The sequence below is a fragment of the Argiope bruennichi genome, chromosome 1 (assembly GCF_947563725.1).
Source record: "Argiope bruennichi chromosome 1, qqArgBrue1.1, whole genome shotgun sequence".
Taxonomy (NCBI): domain Eukaryota; kingdom Metazoa; phylum Arthropoda; class Arachnida; order Araneae; family Araneidae; genus Argiope; species Argiope bruennichi.
In genome coordinates, this window is record NC_079151.1 from 55864057 (window position 1) to 55886086 (window position 22030).

General features: G+C 27.1%; 1 protein-coding gene across 1 annotated transcript; it reads right to left on the reverse strand.

The window, feature by feature from the left end:
• Positions 1-5727: 5727 nt before the first annotated feature.
• LOC129980523 (probable serine/threonine-protein kinase kinX) lies at positions 5728-13267 on the reverse strand. Its single transcript, XM_056090865.1, has 4 exons — positions 12880-13267; positions 8301-8551; positions 7696-7843; positions 5728-6259 (listed from the first exon to the last, which is right to left on the reverse strand). The coding sequence occupies exons 1-4, from the start codon at positions 13079-13081 to the stop codon at positions 6105-6107; spliced, it is 756 nt and encodes a 251-aa protein (XP_055946840.1). The 5' UTR covers positions 13082-13267; the 3' UTR covers positions 5728-6104.
• Positions 13268-22030: the final 8763 nt, after the last annotated feature.

Below are 22030 nucleotides of genomic sequence, written 5' to 3' on the forward strand. Positions count from 1 at the left end.
TTACGCAAAATATTCATTATATATTTTTATTTTTGAATATTGATACATGTGCTTAATGGGGTTGAAACGCACAGGTCTTTTTTCGATTTTCTGAATATTTTAAACTTAGAAAAAAAAATTATGATGATGGGATTGGCCCATCTTTTGCCTACACACAATATACAAGAAAAGAGAACAGATTTCTGTCACTTACAGTTCATTTTCATTTGCTTCTTTTCCTTTTTATTTTCAGCCTGCGCTCGTATTTCCAAATTTATGATTAGGAATTGGCGCTTTTACATGCTCGGCTCTCTATGCTGTGGCATAGGCTGCACTCCGCTTGTAAGAAGTATAAATAATTCATTATAAATGGTGAAAAATTCGATTTCAAGGTTTATCGTTCCGGATTTATTATCTGTATTTGTAATTTTCAAGTAATAGCAATGCTTAGACCTTTTGAGCAATTCAATACAAGGACTCATTTCACATACTTAGATAGGTGGAGATTTTTATAAATTTCGATATTATTTTTTCCTAATCCGAAAAACAATTTCTTAGAATATATACATGAATATCTATCTGTTTTCTGAGTTCATATAAATTCGACAACTCAAAAACATTATGAACTATGGATTCTTTAATCTAAGATTGTAAATCTGTGTCAAAATTTAAATTAAATGTATAAATGGAAACTGGACTTTCTCTATATTATTCCTCACTTTTCTTCTCTGTACAATAAAACTGCAAAATCGATCATGTAAATTAAAAAAAAAAAATGAAAACCATACACTTGCTTTTCCCGTTTTATGAAAATATTATACGGATTTTCTATTAATGCATTAATTTATTTGAATGTTGCATTTCACTGTAATTAAAAATATTACGCTTATTTTGTATTTACCTAGTTTTATTTTCATTCTGTTTCTTCTTTGTAATGTGAAAACATATGATGCATTTATTGCGTGCGCGTTATTATGTTGAAATTAAAAGTTGATTAAGAAACCCATGACAACTAAAGAAATATATTAACATATCAATGAAACCATAACCAATGTTTTCTTAATTATTTTAAATTTAAAGCCTACATAAAAATCAGTTTTTTTCGGTTAATATTTTACAAATTGCTGGTGCAATAATTAAAATTAAAAAAAATATCTCACGATGATTAATTATTAAAGTAAAAAGCAGTTTCAATAGTTTTATACCATTCGAGTGGAATGGAATAAATTATTGCATTGCATGATATGTAGATGAAATCATTTTTTGACAAATATTGTAAATGAAACTCCTGACATTTGAAGTAAATTTTTTAAAAAATCAGCACTTACCATGCAAACAAGGCAATGTGTGGACTTTAAAACTAAATTTAATTTCTTAAAATAAAGTTAAAAATTTATTTCAGTGGTTACATCTGTTGAATTTTCTTCAAAATAAGAATTAATAGTTTTTAAAGAATTTTTTTTAAAGTCATGTCGAATAAAAATTTGAAATTAGCTGAGAAATCTACACAAATATTCGGAAGTAAATTTACCCCGTTTACGAAAAAAAAAAAAAAGTTTTTATATGTTTAGTAAAATGAAAACCACTTTTACGACCTCAAGAATTGTGAATCTTAATTGAAAAATATGCAAATACGGAAATAAATCTTATTATATTCGAGAATAAATAAATAAATAAAAATTTCTGTTTAATAAAGTGAACGTTATTGTATTAATGAAGGTAAGCGAGACTGGTTGCAAGAATTGTTTCTCCGAAAACAACAATTAGAAATTATATAAAACTTGTAGAGAGACATATTTATTGTCACGCAGAGAAATTCGTCGCTGTGAATAATCAGTGATATATTAGCTGACCTTCGGTGATTCGTCGAAGCTAAAAAATTATAGCGTGTCGGATGAAGCGTTCTTTTGGGCAGTTTGATTGGACACCCTCAAAGAGCTACGTTTCCAGTTGATCAGTAACAGAATAAAGCCTCGAGCGCCGGGTAAGGTGCAATGAACTGAGACGAGTTTTTGAGACCTTTCGCACCTGCTAAAAAAATAAAAATAATACTCGGGACATCGGTTGCTACGAGGAACGGAATGGAAACACTCGACGCTCCACAGAACACAGTGTCCTTGTCCTTGCAGATTTTACACTCCTGAGAAAAATAGGATCCACATACTAATATATGAATTATTTATAAACATCGCACATTACACAACGGATTTTGCTGAGTGGATATAATAAAACGGTTGCACTTCAAGGGGAATTAATAGCTCTAAATTACGATACGTAGAATTTATTAGAAAATTCTGGCTATCCTCTGCTGGAACGTGAGCACGATACTTATTAATTTTTTCTGAATGAAGAGGGATAGGCGTAGAAGAATTTTTGATAAGTGATAAGAAAACGCATTCATTTTAAGATTAATTTATTAATAACTTTTCTTCAAATTTCATAAATAAAATTTCAAAAGTATTAACAGAATGAAGTTCGAACTTGAAATAATATAATGAAATTAATATATTAATTAGATTCATTGCCATCACAAATAATAAAAACTAATTTAAAGTGAATTTGAAAATTTAAAGATTTGGACAAATTTGTGTAAAGTGCTTTGTTTTATTTTATATCAGTATTCTGATTTGAATAATGATGTTGAAGAATTACTGTCATTTATGAAATATGGATTTGAATGCATACTAAAATTGCAATTTCTAGGAATAACGGTTAACTTTATTAAAAAAACTTTATTAAAAAAAGGGTACATCATTATATGCAATCTGGCTCCCTTTTAAAATTATCTCATAACCATAAAAATATCTTTGCATCACATTAGAATAAAACATATTTATATTTACACGAAATTATCGAAACGCTTTATTACTTAAGTTTATAGAAAATTTTCAAAATAAATTTATAAAATATTAAATACACAAATATGATTATAAATACGGTATTCTTGTCACATTTCAATTTTTGAGGATTCTCTTTTATCGATAATATATTGAACCATTTAACGAAGGTTATATAATGAATGCCATTACAGAATTGATATCTCATATGTTTTGTGTTTGAACATAAATTTTTTTTCACAATGATCAGATTTGAAGACCCCCCCCCCAAATATTTATATTAGAAATAAAATTAAAGTTAATTTTATTGGTAGTTAGAAACTTTTTGCTTGGAAAAAATAAGTGGCTTGCTTTTAATCATGATTTAACATAAAAAACATTAGAAAGACATTTGATTTTCTTTCTTGAATTGTAAGGCTCTTTATATCTTCTAGCTTGCCCATTCTAAATATCTAAGAGTAAATTGTAAATAAAAAAGTTGCTTAAAACCGAAGTTTTTGATTATTAATCGTGTATTTATAATCAAAATGTGATTATTAACATACGATTACTAATTACATTTGTATGTAATTATTTTCAACACACTTGGACATTTTTTGTATGAAAATTAATAGATTAATAGATTTACTTACCATTTTTAACGGCCAAAAATTATTTACCTACTTTTAATAAAAATTGTTCTGGTTTTAATAAAAGTTGTAGACACACTTAATAATGCTCCCTAATTTCATTTTCATATATTCAGATAAAACATAAAAATAGAAATATAAAATGCATGAATTAGCAAGATGAAGAAATCAATTCTATTTTTACTGTATTTCAAAATAAAATGCATTAGCATAGTAAAATAGGATATTTTAGAAAAAAAATTTAAAATCTTTCATGTCGCAGGTCATTACGGGTCAAATGATCCGAAATATCTAAAACAACGACATAGCTAATATTTCCACCGGGAACGAAAAATAAACTTGTTGAAACCCTTTCTAGAAATTTCTGAAAAAAAAAATGGATACAAATTTTCTCTTTTTGATACTGCACTGATCCGATTATTCTAGAAAGAATGACATGAACGAAGAATATTTATTATCTGTTACTGATCCACTATTTGAATTTTTGTTTATTTTAAAAGGAATTATTAACTATGTTTCTTCTTTTTGAATAGTTTTCTAACTCACTGAAGTATAAAATCGATCAGTGATTACAATATGTCTAAACAATTTCATCTAACGTTATTCAGTAACTTAAGAAATACTACTATCTCCTCTCCGCTATAATTAGAAAATTTTATTAAAATTTTTCCGTTCATAATTTTTTTACATTTTTATATTATATTTGAGAAAGAAATATAAAAAAAGCAACATGCTATTCCTTCTGAATTTATTAATATTTTCTGAAAATTGAGCATTGATTTCAGTAATTAAATCATGCGAGTTTTTCTGAATAAAGATATGAATCTTGAAATAACAAAATATTAAGATCATGTTTAGTGGTTACAAGAACATATGACATGGATGAAAAATATATTTGATTTCATTTCGTTTTACTTCTCTTCTCACTTAAATCCAATTTAAAGTATCATAAGACTTTTCTAGTTTTGGTAAACGAAGGCAAATGTTATTTGACCGTACACAAGAATTCAAACTCGAAGTACTTTTATTTTGAATTGTATATATAGAAGAAATATGTTGTAACATAAAATAAATATTGAAAATTGTCATCCACTTATACTTTTACTATCGTAAGAAACATAATTTACGATTACACATGAATCAATAATGTATATCAAACTTAAAATGTTAGACTGAACAGGAAAGATCTATAAAAATTTATCTGTGTTCATTTCCGAAGAAATTGAAGTCATTAATTTATTAAGTATTTGCAAACAAAGATTCGAGGCAAACAAATGTTTATAATATATAAAAGGAATAACATTTTTTATGCCTAATCTTAAAAGTTATAATGATGATTTCAATTATTAAAACAACTATTCCAAAATAAAAAAATATATATAATTTTTTTTTTGAAAAGTTCAATTCGTTTTAAGAGGGTTTTTTTTTAAATGATGTATTTTTTTTAGGACTTATAGCATTATATTTGTCGAATTTTGACAGAAAGATCCTGAATGATTTTTTTTGCTGCTCTTTTTCTGTACTTGTTACAAAAAACAACTGGCAAAGTGTTTGTATTTTATAAGTATTTCCGTATCTGCTGAGCAGTTTCTCTATAAACTTCTTTCTCAGGTATATTTTCTGGAAAATCAAAGAATTATTTTTTAAATATTTCATTTATCAATATTTATTCATATTAAATATTGTTAAATATTATTCATATATTTATTCATATTTCATTTATAAAACTATTTATTCATTAATAAAAAATGTTCGCTAAAAATTAAGATTATATGAAAAGAATCTTGCATAAGAGATGACAATATCTATTCAGAAAAGTCACTAAAAAGTTAAAAAATTGTATTTTTTTCCTACTGTGTTATATATCTAGTGCATTTATTGTTTGAAATTTCGTCCATTAACAAAAGATTTGAAGTTTCCTTTAGCAGAAAATAGTTCCATAAAATAACTGGCCCGCATTTGCAATGAAAATTCTTGTATGTATTATCCTAAAAGTTAAAGATAGAGATTTAAACTAAAAAATAGTCAACAAGTAAAATAAATGTTTTGCGAGATCATATTGTGAAAAAAAAAAAGAAAAAAAAACTTTGGAAAGTCTGAGTTATGGATGCATTAGTTTCAGATCTGTTTATTTTTCAAAATGTTTGATTCCTTAAGCACTTTTTAAGGATGCAATTATAATTTTATTTTTTATAATTAAATTCAACATGCTATCAAAATAAAATATATAATCTTGCTTCTTTTTGGTGCTGTTATCATTATTGAATTAAAATAAAAGACACTTTTTTATAAATAAGACGAAAGCTTTATTTTTTTCTATTAAATAGAGTATACAACAGTATTACAAAGGTTCCTCTTATCATTGGAGGATGCCTTTCCCCAGGCGTTTGCCGACACCACATCGCACCTGGGGGTTTATCCGGGAGATTCGGGTGGCCATAGAACCAGCTCGGCCGTCCATTGCTCCCCCTCGTATCCCCCATCACGCGCTTAATTTAAAAACAGGTAGCTTGGAGGAAGGTGGATTGTTCCCTCACGAATCCAACAGTGTTGAAAGAGCAGAGTTCTTATAAAAACATAAAACTGAGTCCATTTTTAAGTGATTTCCCTCCTCTTCGCAACATTCCGGGTTCGAGAGAAGATCGTGAGCGATTGTTCTTTATTCGGCTTTTGGTACTTCCGCTGCTGGAGAAGATACTTCCACCTTTGGATCTTCAGGAACGACTTCGGGGGCGGGGGTTTCAGGTTCTTTCACTGCTGTGGGTTCAGGTTTCACTGAAGTAGGCTTCTCAGCAACTTCCACGGGAGCAACCACTGAGAATAAAAAGTATAAGATAAGAATCACATTTAAATTTCTGATCATTAATTTAGAACTATTAATTTTCAATTTTCGTTTCATTATGGACGAGGAGATAACCTGTATTTATTATCAGAACTTCATTGTAAATATTTTTGTTAACTGTTTTATGCTTTAATATTAAAATTCCTAGTCAGTAGCATAAAACAGTATCTTGTTCTAAAAGTCAAATACTAAAGGCTTTCCTTTCTCAAAAAATACTCTACAATATTTTTTTCCCCCATTAAAGATATGATTTTCTGCGGATCAAGAAAACTGCCAAATGCACCTCTGATTTTTTTATTGCCTTAACGTCTTGGAACCATCAAGCAACTCATTAAAGATAATTCATTAAACCTTATCCGATATGATTCGCATTTTACTAGAAATAGATATATCGAATTGATTATAATTATTTCTTTGAAATTTACTAGGAACGCAGTATTAGATTTCATTAGTCGAGATAATAAACGTGTTTGAAATATTATTTAAGGAAAACAGGATATTAAAATGAGTAATTATCTGATTCGTTGCGCTTTCATTGTCGGAAATATCTGATTTATTGTACATTCGTTGTCTTATAAAATTATACTCACAAATTCGCTTTTGAACTGTTCAAACTAATGATTCTGGCCTTCAAAATTGTGGCACTACAAATGCCACATACCTTTTTTCCGTCTTCTTATTTGGAAGAAAATATCTTATATTCGGATATTATTTTAACCTGTTTGATTGTTTTACTTTATGAAAACTCCATTATCTCATATCTCTGAATTTTTTTTCTATTATAAAAGTTATCACTGATTTTTAAAGTGCCTAAGCAATATTTTTTCCTTACAATGTATAATTTTACTTATGCATTAAAATAATATGATGCTAAATAGCAGTATAGAAATTAACAGAAGCTTATTAGGTATGCAATTATAAGAAAAAAAAACTGCTCATCTATCAAATGTGCCTATTTCATATAAAAATATTTCATTAAATTAAAATTTTTCTAAACATTTCCGTTCTTCAGATTTTGATAATAATATCAAAAAAGTCCACTTTTAAAATTTGCGAAACTCTTTTTTTTTTGCTTTAACTTGTGTAGGAAATATTCGGGAGAAAAACTTATAAAGAAGAGATAAAATCCTTTTTAAACATGGAAATCTATTAGTTAAAAGTATGAGAATTTTAAATTGATTTTACTATGAGATAATCAAAAGTTCACCAATAATTATATATAAACACCTGACGAATTTTAAGGCATAAACCAACTTCTGAATTATATCTACAACAGTTTCTAGTTTTATAAAAATTAAACTGTATGCTCAAAAGCTATTTAATTTCATATTACAATTTTTAAGCTAAATCACGTGATCCGATAATATTTTCTTAAAATATGATAAGTTCATGATCCGTAAACACTCACCTTCTTCTTTTGGTTTTTCAGATACTTCCTCAACAGGCTTCTCTGCCTCCTCTTCGCTTCGTCCTTCAACTTCTACTTGTTCAGATGAAGATTCAAGAGCCTGTTTCTCTAATTCTTCTTCTTTGACTTCCTCTTTGACTTCATCGACCTAAACAAAAACAGTAAATAATATATTATAAATGTATTATTATTATATATTATATAATTATTATATATTATTAATAATTATATATTATTAATTATTATATATTATTAATTATTATATATTATGTATTATAATTTCTATAATAATTTTATGTTTAAAAATGCATTATTTTAGTATTTAATTTCAGACTCTAAAAAGAAATTAAGGGGAAAATTTCTAATGAGAACTAAAAAAAATTCCTAAATTAAAAAAGAATTTTTTAAAATTTTATAAGACATTTTATATTTAAAAATCCTTTTTTTAATATTTAATACTCCTACTTATGATGCCATAATATTACTGAAATATATTGATTTTCATTCTATACAAAACATTCCATGAAAGCAGAAATAATATTTTAAATATGTTTTTATATTCTGACATTTTTCCAAAAGTAAAGGTTACGTGAATTATATCTAACCTTAGGTTCCTCGGGTTTTTCCTTTACTTCAGTTGGTTCTGGAACTTTCACTTCTTCCTTAGGTTCAGGTTCTTTTGGTTGTTCTTGAGCATCCTTCAATTCTGGCTGAGCCTCAGGTTCGGGCTTTTTCTCTTCTTGGACTTCAGGCTTTTTCTCCTCTTTGGGTTGTTCCTGAGGAGCGGCGACTTCTTCCTTTGCTGGTTCTGGTTCAGCATCTTCACGAACAGCTGGTTGCTCATCAGTAGTTACTTCTAACAAAATAAAGAAATATATATATTTAAAAAATTTATTAGCCAAATAATAAATAATATTAGCTTACATAAATATTAAATAAAAATGGATCCCAAATGCTCCTTAATAATAAAATATATTATTTAACTAAGATGCTCATATTATTCTGACTAGGTGCGGCAAAAGTTTAAAATCCATTAATTATATGAAACTTCATGAAACGCTTCATACGTTGAAGTTTTCTCCAAAACATTTTTTAATATCTTCCTTTATTTATCATTTTTAGTGATGTCGTAATTTGTAAAAAATAATATTATTTTGGTGTAATGATGGTAGAATTTCAAAATTAATTAAAGATACTGGAAAGCTTTAAATAATGCATTTAAAGGCAATGAAATCATTTTCGATCCATCTCTAAATTTCTTTAAAAAAAAAAAAAAAACTGACTGTCTGTCATTGTTTAGGAACGTTGTTTTACAAATAAACATGCTAATGCATACGAAAATTTCACAACATACGAGAGGATTTTTTTAAATAGCTATCTTTCACAGAATGATTTACTCCTATGAAGATAAACATAAGAAAGCAGTTTAACATAATTCGATCTGGAAATTTTATTTATCTTCAAAAGATAATAAGAAAACTAATTAAGATAAAGAATGTAATTTGTAGACAAAAGAAGATTTGACCTTTAACATTATGAACCTTGAAGAATAACATCGACAGGAAGTGGTATCCTTTTGTAATCTTCGAAGAATTACTTATCTAAATAACAAAGCATCCTAATTATATTTTTCTCATAAAGAATCATTTGTATACACGTTTCGTAAAATGATATCATCAAAAATAAGAAACCAAATGCTTTTTTTCTCTTTTTTTTCAAACTGATATTAAGAGTCGAGGTCACATTTCCAGAATCTTCTTTAAGAAGTTGCAAGGTAAGAGCTATGCACAACTATGGAAACAACGCTGGAGGTCAAAGACAAATTGTAAGATCACGAAGCAGAAGTCAAGGATAATGCTATCAATGTTTTGGTAAACACGTATGTGGGAAATCCATTACATAATCTTAAAAAGCAATTATGTATGCATATATACTATTAATAGAGAAAGAAAATTAATTCTGAACACTTACAGTGGATATGTTTATATGTATTTAAAAATGTATTCAAAAACAACATTGTAGGTTAAGGTTAACAGCAAAGGCTAATGATGGTTCACTTTCAATCCTGTAAATCGTTTTTGTAAAGAAAAAAACTATTTATAATTATATTCTCAAAAATTTGTTGAAGGTTATATACTTATTAATTTTACTTTCTTTACAGCATCATCAGAAAATTATGTAAGCGTCATATCATTTGACTTAACGCAATCTCAAAGAGAATTTGTTGCATGAAATTTCTCATTCTCTTATAAAATTCGAAATTCGACAGGATTTACACTTAACAATTCTGAAAGGAGAATTCTTGATGTCTATTGCTATTTTAATTTAGATAAGCGTATTTCCATATTTTATAGCGTATTTCCAAAGTGATTGCTTTTGCTTTTGATAATAAGTGTAATTTTTTCTCAGTTTTATTGATAAATCATATCTTTTCGTAAAAAGAAATTAATGAATGTATAAACTAATCTTTGTGTTTTGAATTTCATGAAACTTTGCGTTTTGAATTTCATGATTGTTGGAATTTTTTTTTCACACTGTACGTGATTTAACATACATGAGATAATTTTAATAATAAACTGATGAATTATTTATATAATTTCCGTATTAATTGTTTTTATTGAAAAAATCTTGAGCATTATACATTTTGCAGTTTTAATCTTGAAACTCAACATGCTTTCCTGAAATTATCACTCATAAATACAATCTTAAGTATGATAATATTATTTTAGAAAAAACTTTAGGGAACTTAAAAATTTTAAAAATACTCTACATAATTATTTGTTTATATGAACCATTTTTAAGTTCTGAGAGAATGCATTTTACTGTTATTTTTTTCTAGTTTTATAATCATAATATATTAAAAACTTTTTTAAGATTCTAAAATTCACAAAGATTTTAAAATATTTTTAAGTGTTTAAAAATCTATTAAAATGTTTTATCTAAGTTGAGAAATGAAAATGTAGACAATTAAGTAGAACTAAATACTTTAACAGATATATTATAATATAATTATATAAAAGTTTAATTAGAAAAGCAAACAAAATATCTGTAAGATTTCATTAAAGTACTCAAAATATCCGAAGTCGTTTAGAAAATACTTTTTAATGCAATTAAGTTAAAAATTACATGAAAATTTTCAAAAATGAAAACACCACCAGTATATCAATTTTTTAGAAGTACAAAAAATAATAATTGAATAAATGCAATGATTGATTCGTGCTTAAAGCTGTAAATTTAATCAAATTTTTCGGGCTATATGTTTATTATATTTTTTGTATATAATGATTAAAACGGCTTTAATATAATCTTTGAAACATCAAATTTTAAAATATAGTTATTTCTTAAAAAGTGGAAGCAAGTCGAATCACAAAATTTACAAATCTCAGTTTTAAAAATGTATTGATTATTTGACAACATATTTACGAATATAAAGAATATTTTTCCTAAACTTCAAGTAAAAAGTAATCATTGAATATCTTTTCGAGAGAAATTAACGCGAATTTCTGTTATCATTCCGAATCCCTTTTTTGATTATCCTTTTCTTATAATATTTTTTATTCTTTTAAATATTTTAACTGAAATACAAGAGGTATATTTTTTTTATCAAGTTTACTGTAACAATAAATGATCGCAATTTCTCATAATTTCTTCGAAAGAAGTAACATTATATTGTTTTTCTGCTGAGATATTTTTTTCAAATGTTTATCGCAAAAAAGGCATTTTACAACAAATCACTGCTTACGGATCGCCAGGTAATTTTTAGAAACTCGAATACTTTTTGAGAAAAATTAATTCCTAAAAGTTGGGTCGCAATGTTTCAACATTTCTTCTATAGATCAAGAAAATTTCCACTTTGTGTAAGATAAAAAAATTCTGCATTATTCATGGAAACACTTTTTTAGATCTTATGCATAAGGAGTTAAACTTAGTACCATGAAAAGTGAATGTCCTATAAATGACCATTCGTCATACATCTGTCTGAGAACATCAAGACCTCGATTTGAATCAAGGGCTTATTAGAACGCCTTTCTTTAAATTGCATCTTCTTTAAGAAAGTAAAATCTAACCAACAGATAAACAGGTTGAACGAGATTTCGAACACGTGCGTCGCTTATTCTCCTAATGTTCCATGCAGGTCATTAACTATTTCTCCGACATAGTAATTGAGGGATTAGGTGCTTGGATCGCAGGAGATTTCCAGACATGCATAAAAAACAACTATCAGGGAATGAACAAAGAATCCAGTGTCTGGGAGCTCGACTGATAAGTATAATTTAAAAATTTCTTTTCAATGCCAGGTTGCTAGTATCGTTAGAATTTTTTATCTTTCCAAATTGTTATAACAATTTAAAAAAAAAACCCTGCTGGAGTTGCCAATTTAGTATTTTAATAACTGGGTTTTGAATTGTTTCAAAAATTTTTTTAAACTTATGACTATCCACTTCAAAACACAATTCTAGGACTTTTTTTCCCAACCGTGACATGTTGCTCTAAAAAATATTGTTGAAATTAAATTTGTTGTTCCTGAACAGTGTAACATATTTAAGAGTTTTTGCTGTTTAAAGACTTTATAAGGTAAAAGAGCTTTTCTCATTTGTGAAAGGAACGTACAAAAAATTGTTTTTTAAGTTTCCATGTTTTGAATTGCGGCAGTCAATAGTGCTGAACAATGCAATATTAACGTAACGAAAATATATATTGAATGAAAAAAAAATATTTCATACCTCAGCAGATTTTATATTGAATCGCACAATTTATTTTGCGTTTCCCATTTTAAAGATAATTCACTAGTTTAAATTCTATACGTTTAAAAGATTTAATTCTGTAGTCTGAAGCAGGAAAATTCTATAAAATCTAGATGTCGGTGGTGTTGTGAATTATATCAAGCAAGATTAATAAAATGCTATTTGACTGCGTGCTTGGAAATAAATAAACTCGAGGATTTGGAAGAAACAAATAAATTGTAACTCTGCTATGTTAATTAAATGGCTTAAACGAAGACTAACCTATACATTAGTACATTTTCGTATAATTATACTCAACAAATATTTGTATGCGTTATATTGCAATTACATGTCAAATTAGTACAAAACAATAGTTTTACTCAACAAGCAGATTACCCACTACAATGAAATAATTTTTGTGCGATTTTTTTCCATAAAGAATTTAAGTTATTTGACTTACCGACTGGCTTTTCTTCTTTTGCGGGCTCTTTTACTTCTTCTTTGACAGGTGCTTCCTCTGGGATTTCCTTTATCTGCTCCTTATTCTCCTCGGCTACTACCTCCGGGCTCTTAGTTGACTCCTCCGCATCTCTCCTCAGCCTGGGTGCACAAAAAGCGGTGCAGAGGAGGACGGCGAAGATGCAGATAGAGAGAGATCTCATGATGTAGGATAGGTAGGTAAGTTCTGGACGGATGGGTACGATCAGATCAGCTGCAGGTGCGAGTGTGAGTTGAGAGGTGCAAGAGCAGTCCCTCTCATAGTCGATCGCCTTTCCCCCTACACCCCTCTGAGTACAACCAGCGCCACCTGGTGTCGGTGGGCCATCACGACCAACAAACGTGTGACATGCAATATATTATTTTTCGTGATAGTGGATAAATTATCCGCGATTTAGGATTCAGACTCGTTACGAAACAGACATTTTTCTAGTGTTTCACCTGAAGCCAAAATATTTTCTTCTTTTGTGAATTTTTTTTTTCTTTCGTTTACTAATATTCTTATTTTAAGGGCAAAGGACATGCGTACTCACTATCTAATTGTTTTCTTTCTTGGGTTTGTCCTTTCTTTAAGTATTTAGCTTGAATAATTTTAATGAAGAGATAGCGATTCGTTCTCTATTTTTACTTGTCACGTATTAATCTCACATGAATAAATACCGATAAGATGGAATTTTTTTTTTTTTTCATTATCAAAATTCTTTGTGGAATTCCCCGAATTTGTATGAAGTTCAATTTCAGCCAAAAGTTCATTCTGTTCAATGACGATGAAATTTAAATTATTTAAAAGTATATTTTATACGATTCTCATCTATATGTGGCATTTCATTACTTCATATAAAATATATACTATTTACATCTCATTCTTTTAATAACGTGAATAAATATTTGGTTTATTTTATATTTCAAATGTATTTCTATTCCAGTTCTTTTATATATTTTCTTAAAATGTTTCTTTTATAAATTTTCTTTTTTCTACTGCCAAAGATGATTATAATATCTTTTCTAATAGTTAAAAATGGTAATAATTTTTAAGAATTATTATCATTTATTTAAATATGGTATGGCTTTATTGCGTTCACGTTTCTGGCACGTTCTTTATCATGTAAATACAAGCAAGGATATTAATGAAAAATTACTTAGAAAAATTAAATAAATGAATTATAAAGATTATGAATACTATATAGTATTGGGATATTTTTTTATGTAAATACTAATAATCATAAAATTACTCAAAATGAAGTTCTTTGTAAAGAATTCTTATACAAAACATCACAATATTCTTCTGTTTCAACATCTTGTAGTAAAATTTTATTAAATGAATCGATGTTTATTTTTTATTGTTTTTATAGAAACGTTATTTTTTTTGTTATGCTGTTACAAAAGAGAATGATAAGTAATTTTTTTTATTTAAAAATCATGCATATTAATGCTGGAAAAGAATAATTTAGATTTTGAAACTATTTATGAATTTGAATTTTTTTTTAATCTTTTTAATTAAAACCTTAGTTTGAGTTTTCTGCTTCTTAGTCTTCTTGTAAACTATTTTCGTTTTTGATTAGAGGATGTTCAATTACAGAAATCTTTATAATATATTTTTTAAGAAGCAGTCATTTATTAAAATATTTTTTGTTTGAAGGTGCCTTGAAATATAGTTACATCTCGTTGTTCATTTCTTTTCAGTTAAAACAATTACTACTGGAGGAAATTTGAGAATTTCATTAATTCGCTACTTTTTAAGATATGCTAGATTGCAATGAAGTCAAACCACGTTTTTTTTATCGGTTTGCTTTTGTATTTGTATAAGTAAAGAGTAAAATTATTCTATTTATTGAAAAGAAAAAAGTGCTGTAATGTATTCCATATTAAAATTTACTATAAATATTTTATCATTTTGTTAAGTTACTGTGAGTAGAAGATCATTGATGTGTAATGTCAGTTGGCATTTGGAATTTGGATGTGATTTCCGGATTCGAGGCTGATTATTTCTGTAATGAAACGCTAGAGATAATTAACCTCGAACTTTTCCAATACCACGAGTCTTTGCCTTGCTTAAACAGTGTTAGAGGAGTAAAAAATGTCAAGAATTTTTTTTTTTTTTTCATATTTGTGTGTTTAAATAAGATCTTTAAAAAAACAATTTAAAATAATAAGTTACAATTCTAGATGAAGAGCTTTTTATCAAAAATGAATGCATCAATTATTTTTTTAGATATGCGTGTTTTTTATTTTATGATTTTTTTTATATAATTTACGCTTGTTTACATTTCTCTACTTTTCATAAGATAAAATGGGACTACATCCTTCTATCATTTATATGGATGCTTGTCTCATTTTATCTTATAACTTGTTTTTTTTTCTACTGTACAGAAAACTATATCTCCTTTTGCAGAAGTAATATATAATCGGCATAATGTTACATGAACAAAACCAAAAGAAAAAGAAAACTCGGTTGCCATATTCTTGTTGTTTTAAAATGTCACATCTGTAAGAGAAAGAAATTGTGCATATAGTATATATACTCATGATATATGTGACATTTTCTTTTAATGAATGGAATGAAGTCTCTGTAGATGGGACTTTAAAATAATATGGGTATATATTAAACCTTTTTACTTTTTTCCTTTGACTTGGTTACTTGTGCCCGTAGATCGACGATATACCATTTCGAAAACCTAGCTTTGGAAAATGGATGTGTTTATTTTTGATAAAAAAAAATTCCTCACATGATAAATAATTTTGAATATATATGACAATATTAAAAAATATTACTACGTGCTAAGTTCTTTTTTTATTATGATTTATATGAGTCGTCATAGGGGAGACCAAGCGCAGTTTTAACAATCTTTGGAAAAAAGTTTCTATTTTTCAAAAGTATTCAAGGTTCCTTGATTATAAGCATTATTTTTTGTATCTCAGTCACTCAACTCTATCTCTATGAAAGTGCGTGTGTGTGCTGCCTCTCTATAGCTAGTCTTTTTACCTATTTGGTAACAAAGTTGAGAGAAGAAACTTTGAAAGAAGGCAATGTGCACCTCGGAGAGATGTTTTCGAAATTTTAATAAAAATTTGAAATTTTAATAAGTAAAATTTTGGCGTTTCTTCGCGATAAATTTCGATAATATTACATTAGAAAAAAGATTTTTACAGAATATTAAAATTAAAAAAATATATATAATTAATGATGCCAAATCGTTTGTCGTATAGTTTTTTACTATTTTTAATTATTTTTTAAAAAATATTTTAAGCGTATTTTACAACAATATATTTCGTTGATGAAGTGAAACTCAAAGAGTTCGTATTGTTGCTATGAATATTTAATCCTGTCTTTTTTCCCATATTGTGATCAAGATAAGAAGTTTCAAATTATTTTTTTCCTGTTTAGTAAATTTCATGCTTTTAATAAATTTTTTGATATTTTGTTATACTAAAGGTTTAAGTTGAGAATCAGGAATGGTGAAATTTTTTAAAAGTGACTCTAATTTAAAATATGACTGCTTTTTCCTGTGATATATTTGAATGTATAGAGATATAAAGAGAAAATTGGGGAAATGTCAAGCACCATGAATAAAATTGTGTAAAGACTTTGAAGTAATATAAATTATATGTCTATCAAAATTTGAAGTTTAAAAATATTTCGCTGAGAAACATTTGAAATCTTTAGCAATCATTAATCATGGCGAGCCAACTGGTCATTAAAGGGGACTAATTTCTACTTATAATGAAGATGGATGTCTATGTTGACGTTCTACAAGACAGACCGCCTAATATAAAGCTGACAAATTTGGTTCAGATGTACGCATCGGAACAATTTTTTTTTTTGAAATTTTAATTGATAAAAAATAAGCGAGATTTCGATGTTTTTTCGCGGCAATTTCTGAAAATATTCCTCATACACAAAAAAAGATTTTTATACCGATTTTATGCTTAAATAATTATTTTTTCAATGATACTAATTTAGTTGCTATAAAATTCGTTAAGTTAGATTTAATTAACATTTAAATATATTTTTAAGTATATTTCATTGCAATAAATGAAACCGAAACCGTTTTCAGTGTTTCATCAAATATTTGATCACGTCATTTTCGTCTATTATTGAAAGATAAGGAAGCGAACTGTTTAAAATCTATATCTTTATAAGAGGAATAAAGAAGTGAAACTGCAATATCGCTGAGTGAATTTAGAAGATAGTTGAACCAGAGACATAATAAGGCTATGAGCTGGTTTCTACTAGGAAAATTCTTATACACAATGAAAAGAATATTTTATAAGACCATTAAAATAACACAGCTTTAATATGTACCAATTTGACCCTTCGATGGCCTGTTTGTAATGTCTTGCCTTCAGTGCCGGCTTATTCCTGATTTCGCCAAAGAAACGTTGTATAATCGTGTTTGTGTATTCAAATTCTGTTGGAAAATTTAACACCTTTTCTTTGGTGTGGCCCGGAAAGGGAAGAGGGGATGCCATCTAAGAAGCAGTCCTTGTCATCTGATAGCTGCTGAAAATTGTATGGTCTATTTCAAAACAACTCAACATGGGTTCTTGACGGGATATTAATGTAATTTTCTGTAATTACATTAAAATGCGTACAGTAATCCTCAGGACTACTATACGCAGCTTTACTGATTCAAATTTTTTTTCTTCTTTATCATAATTTGTATGCTGGTTCAAAATCCTCTTTTTTCACTCTTTTTAGTTCGTATTTTTCATCTTAAACTTTTCACTTATTCTTTTTTATTTTCATATTTTATTAATTATGTCGTCATTTTCTTTTTTCACTGCTTCTTTATCAAGTGGGTGAGTAAGGAATTTTTTTTTATTATGAATTGATTAATAATTTTATTAAGAAAAATATTTAAATTAGAAAAAAAATAGAACAATTTTATTTAAAATGTTAATAAATAGGGAAAAATAAATATATAAAAGTATTTTTGGAAAGATCAACTAACTTATCTTAAATTAAAATTCACGAAATATTTTTTTCTCCACTTATTAGTTAAAACGCGTTAAATGCTTACAATTTCCTATCTCTGTTTCATCTAGGCTTTAATTGTACTGATATAATAGGACCCCTTATTAGAATTCTATTTCGTAAAAATTTTGATTTTTTTTTTTAAACTTTGGCGTTAAGTGTGTGCTATCATTTGCCTTTGTTACAACTATTTCCGGGCTTCCTTATGTATAAAAAATGTTAAATATATTTTCCCCACAATTTTCAAAATACTTTTTAACATACTTCTTTTCTAGATTTTTAAGTTAAATGTAAATGAACTTAATGAAATTTAATGAACTTGCTCTTGTTTTCAAATTTTGATCTAATAAAAAATCAACAATACATTTTGTTTCCTCTCACTGATTTAGTTATAATTTTGCAAAAAAAAAAATCACTATTCTTCGAAATTAATTATATGCAGATGACAGAGATCTTCGACATATAGATAATATTTTAGTTACCACGTGATTTCTTTTAATTTCAAAATTTTTTCACTAGATGTCAAAAGTCAGTAAACCTATGTGTTGCGGAAGTAAAAGGCATTTAGAAAATCAGAGTGTGATTATTGTTTATTGTACGCATTCCACAATATCTATTTAATAGAGCGAAAAATCTGAAATGCAAGATAAGCTGCTTGATAAATTGAAAGTGACAGGAGTTGATAAAGTATTTCTCTTTAAAACCTATGCGTTCAATGTGTTGTTTTTCAAAGTGTTGAAGACTATAACTTATGAATATTTACATTTCCTTTCAATGCATTTCATTGTTGTGTTATCGTTCGGAGAAAAGAACCCCCTGTATTTCTATTGTATTTGAAACCTAATGCATTCTTCTACCATATTGTACCAGTAAAATGGATCAATGAAGCTTTCTATCTTCATTAATATTCTAAAAATTTTGTTTCACTAGAACTGTTTGTTTACATTTGCGCTGAAAAATTGCAAGAGCTTACGAAGAATGAGAGATGCATATCATTTACTTGAAATTTGGAAAAAAAAATCAACCTTCATTGTTTTGTCCCTGATTTATAAAATATTCTAAAAAATAAGCTTCACCAAATTGATTTAGAAATTTAGATTATGTGATTTTAAGCCAAATGTTTATTCATCTTTCACTTGAAATATTCAAATTTTCTCAGTGAAAAAGAAATAATAATTAATTGAATAATATTGTATTCTTGTAACATTTATTTACATGATGTTTTATAAAAAGATATTATTTCAGCTATTCTGCTCCTGTAACATACACAAGAAAAACTCCATTAAGTTCTTTTTAGTTTGATATTTGTAAATTTTTTGAAAGCATAAAACTTTGATCATTATATTATCATTTTATAGTTCATAAAAGCTAATTAATAAGTGCAACTTAAAAAAAATTAATTTTAAATTAATGAACTATCTTAAATGATATTCTTAAGTATAAAGTTTTGTTTTTTGCATTCTACATTAGTCCATCTGAATTTTAAAAATTTTGAAATGGAACTACGGTTGAATCATACATATAAAGAGCAAAACTTCCCACTTATTTTTAATAAAAGTGTTATTAAAGGAGCAATTAATTTTCAATTAGATAATAAATTAACAACGAATTTTAATATTTATCCATGAATTTTAATCATTACGTTTACGAAACCTTTTAATTTATTGATAAATATTTTAAAGCTGAATTTTGATTAGTATATGTATATAAATAAGAAAAAAATCTTGCTTACTTTAATTAAGGGAATTACAAAATGTATTACTTACAAAGAATAGACAGTTGCATAAAAAAGTATTGGGACATTTGACACGCATAACATATAAAATATTAGTCACATTAAAATGAAATTAATCAAGAAATGCTTTAACATTCAGTATATAATATATAATGAAAATCTTCTTACTATTTTAGAATTTTAATTGATTATAGCCTTTTAAATATAATTAAAATTCAAATAGTTGTTAAAAAAATGTTGGAATACTTTAAAAAAAAAGGAACTTAAGAAATATAAAGCATAGGAATAAAATTTAATTTATTACCACTTTTTAGACTATAATTTTAGATATAAAATATCAGTAGAAAAGCAAATGGAAAAATGGCGGAATCAGTAGAAATGGAATAATAACAAGAAACAAAAATATTTAGGTTTATTTGCGAAATCTGGTAATAAGTATTGATAAAAATGAAAAATCAGTACATTATACAGGACAAACCTTGAAGCTCAGTAAGATTACAGTTTTTAATGTTATTTGCAGGTTCAAGAAAACAATTCAAGAAAAGTGTTGGAAACAAGCAAAGATTAGGGCGTCCAAGGGCATTTAGTGAACTTGAAGAAAGGTAGATTGTTTGATAAGTTCACATTAATTCAAGAACTAGCCTACTAAATTTGACTCAGAAATAGAAAAGTAAGTTCTAGAAATCTGTAAATCCTAAAAATGACAGAACTGTTTTGAAAAAAAAATAAGTAATAATGCAAAGTAACTCAGAGAAAAACCTACATCAACAATGCAAATCGAAAAATTAGACTAACATTAGATAAAATGTATGTAAAACAGCTGATATAATTTTAAGAAAATGTAATTTTTGTGGATCAAAACAAATATAAGATATTCGGATGGGATGGCAATTTAAAAGTTTGGCGCACATCAATACAGTATCGCATATCAAAAATTTGAGGATTAATGCAAATGGCAGCCATTTAATCTAATGTGCATGGCAAGCTCTGGAATGGTGAACTTAGATTTTATAGACATTAGAATGAATAAAAATGTCTTTCTAGAGATTCTCAAGTAAAATTCGCAATGAAGTACGACGAACTTGAGAATTTCAAAACAATTTAAATTGTACCAGAGTAACGACCCAAAACTTACTATTAATGTTTGCAATCAGTGCTGGTGCATAATTGAATAATCAGCGCTGGTTTGATTAAGATCACTTTCCAAAATTCAGACCTAAATCCCATTAAAATGTATTAAAATGTTTGCAGCCAAAAAAAACAAAACAATGAGCACAATATTTCTAAAAAGCAAAGGTTAAAAAACATCTGATCAAAGAGTGAATCCAAATCAACGGATCATTTCACACAAAATGGTCCAAATCCATGCTAAATCGACTGCAAGATCTCATAAAATGCAAGGATGGCCCAGTAAGACATTAACTATAAATTTTATTTTTTCCCCTTAATCTTTGGACAATGTCTCCAAATTCTTTTGAACAGATTTTCTGACTCTCTCTTTTACTTTAAAATGTAATCACAATTGAATTAATATATGAATTTTATTTGAATTATTATGGTTTATATTTATTAAAATGTGATATAATTCATTTTTTGTTTCATTTATATATTTAAATTATATATTATGATAAAATTCCGCGAACTTGCTTTGTGTTCCATTACTTTTCTTGATTGACTGTATTTAGATACGTCGAAACCTCATCATTATATCATTAAATAATGTATAATAGCAAATTTATTTTAAATTTCATTTTTTGATTTTAAATTTTGACCTTGGATAAATAACAGAAAAACGATTCTATTCGTTTTCTGAAATTTTCATTTGTATTAAATATTTGTAATTCTTGGGCATTAAATTTCGTGATGATGTTATCATTTTTGTCAATAAAAATTAAACAAATGCAGGATACTTCTGAAGCAAAATCTCTGCTTCTTATTTTCACAATTCCTTTTTACAAAATGCTTTAAAATTTTTTTCTCTGCATACTGTAAAATAAAATGGCAATAAAATATCATCTGTGAAGAAATTCTATTTTTTATTCAAATTTTATTGCACCTTTCTTTTAGAACTCAACTATTTTGCATTAATTTTGTAGAATATAGTAAAAAGGTTATCATATTATTTTTTTATTTCAAAAGTTATTTCAACCTTTTGTGATAAGCTTTCATTTAGTTGACTATATGTTAAGATAAGTGAGGTTTCATCGACAGCAGTGGCCTAACTATAAGCCCTCGGCTAAGTGGTTCGGAGTCCGATTCCTCTAATAAAATGCAATATAAATAGAAATGAAGGGGGTCTCTCGGAAATAAATGCTTTTATGTTGGTTAGGTACTGAAGTTTGGAGAGAAGGGAATTCCTATTCACGTTTCAGCTTCAGCATTTCACTACAGTTCCAAATTATA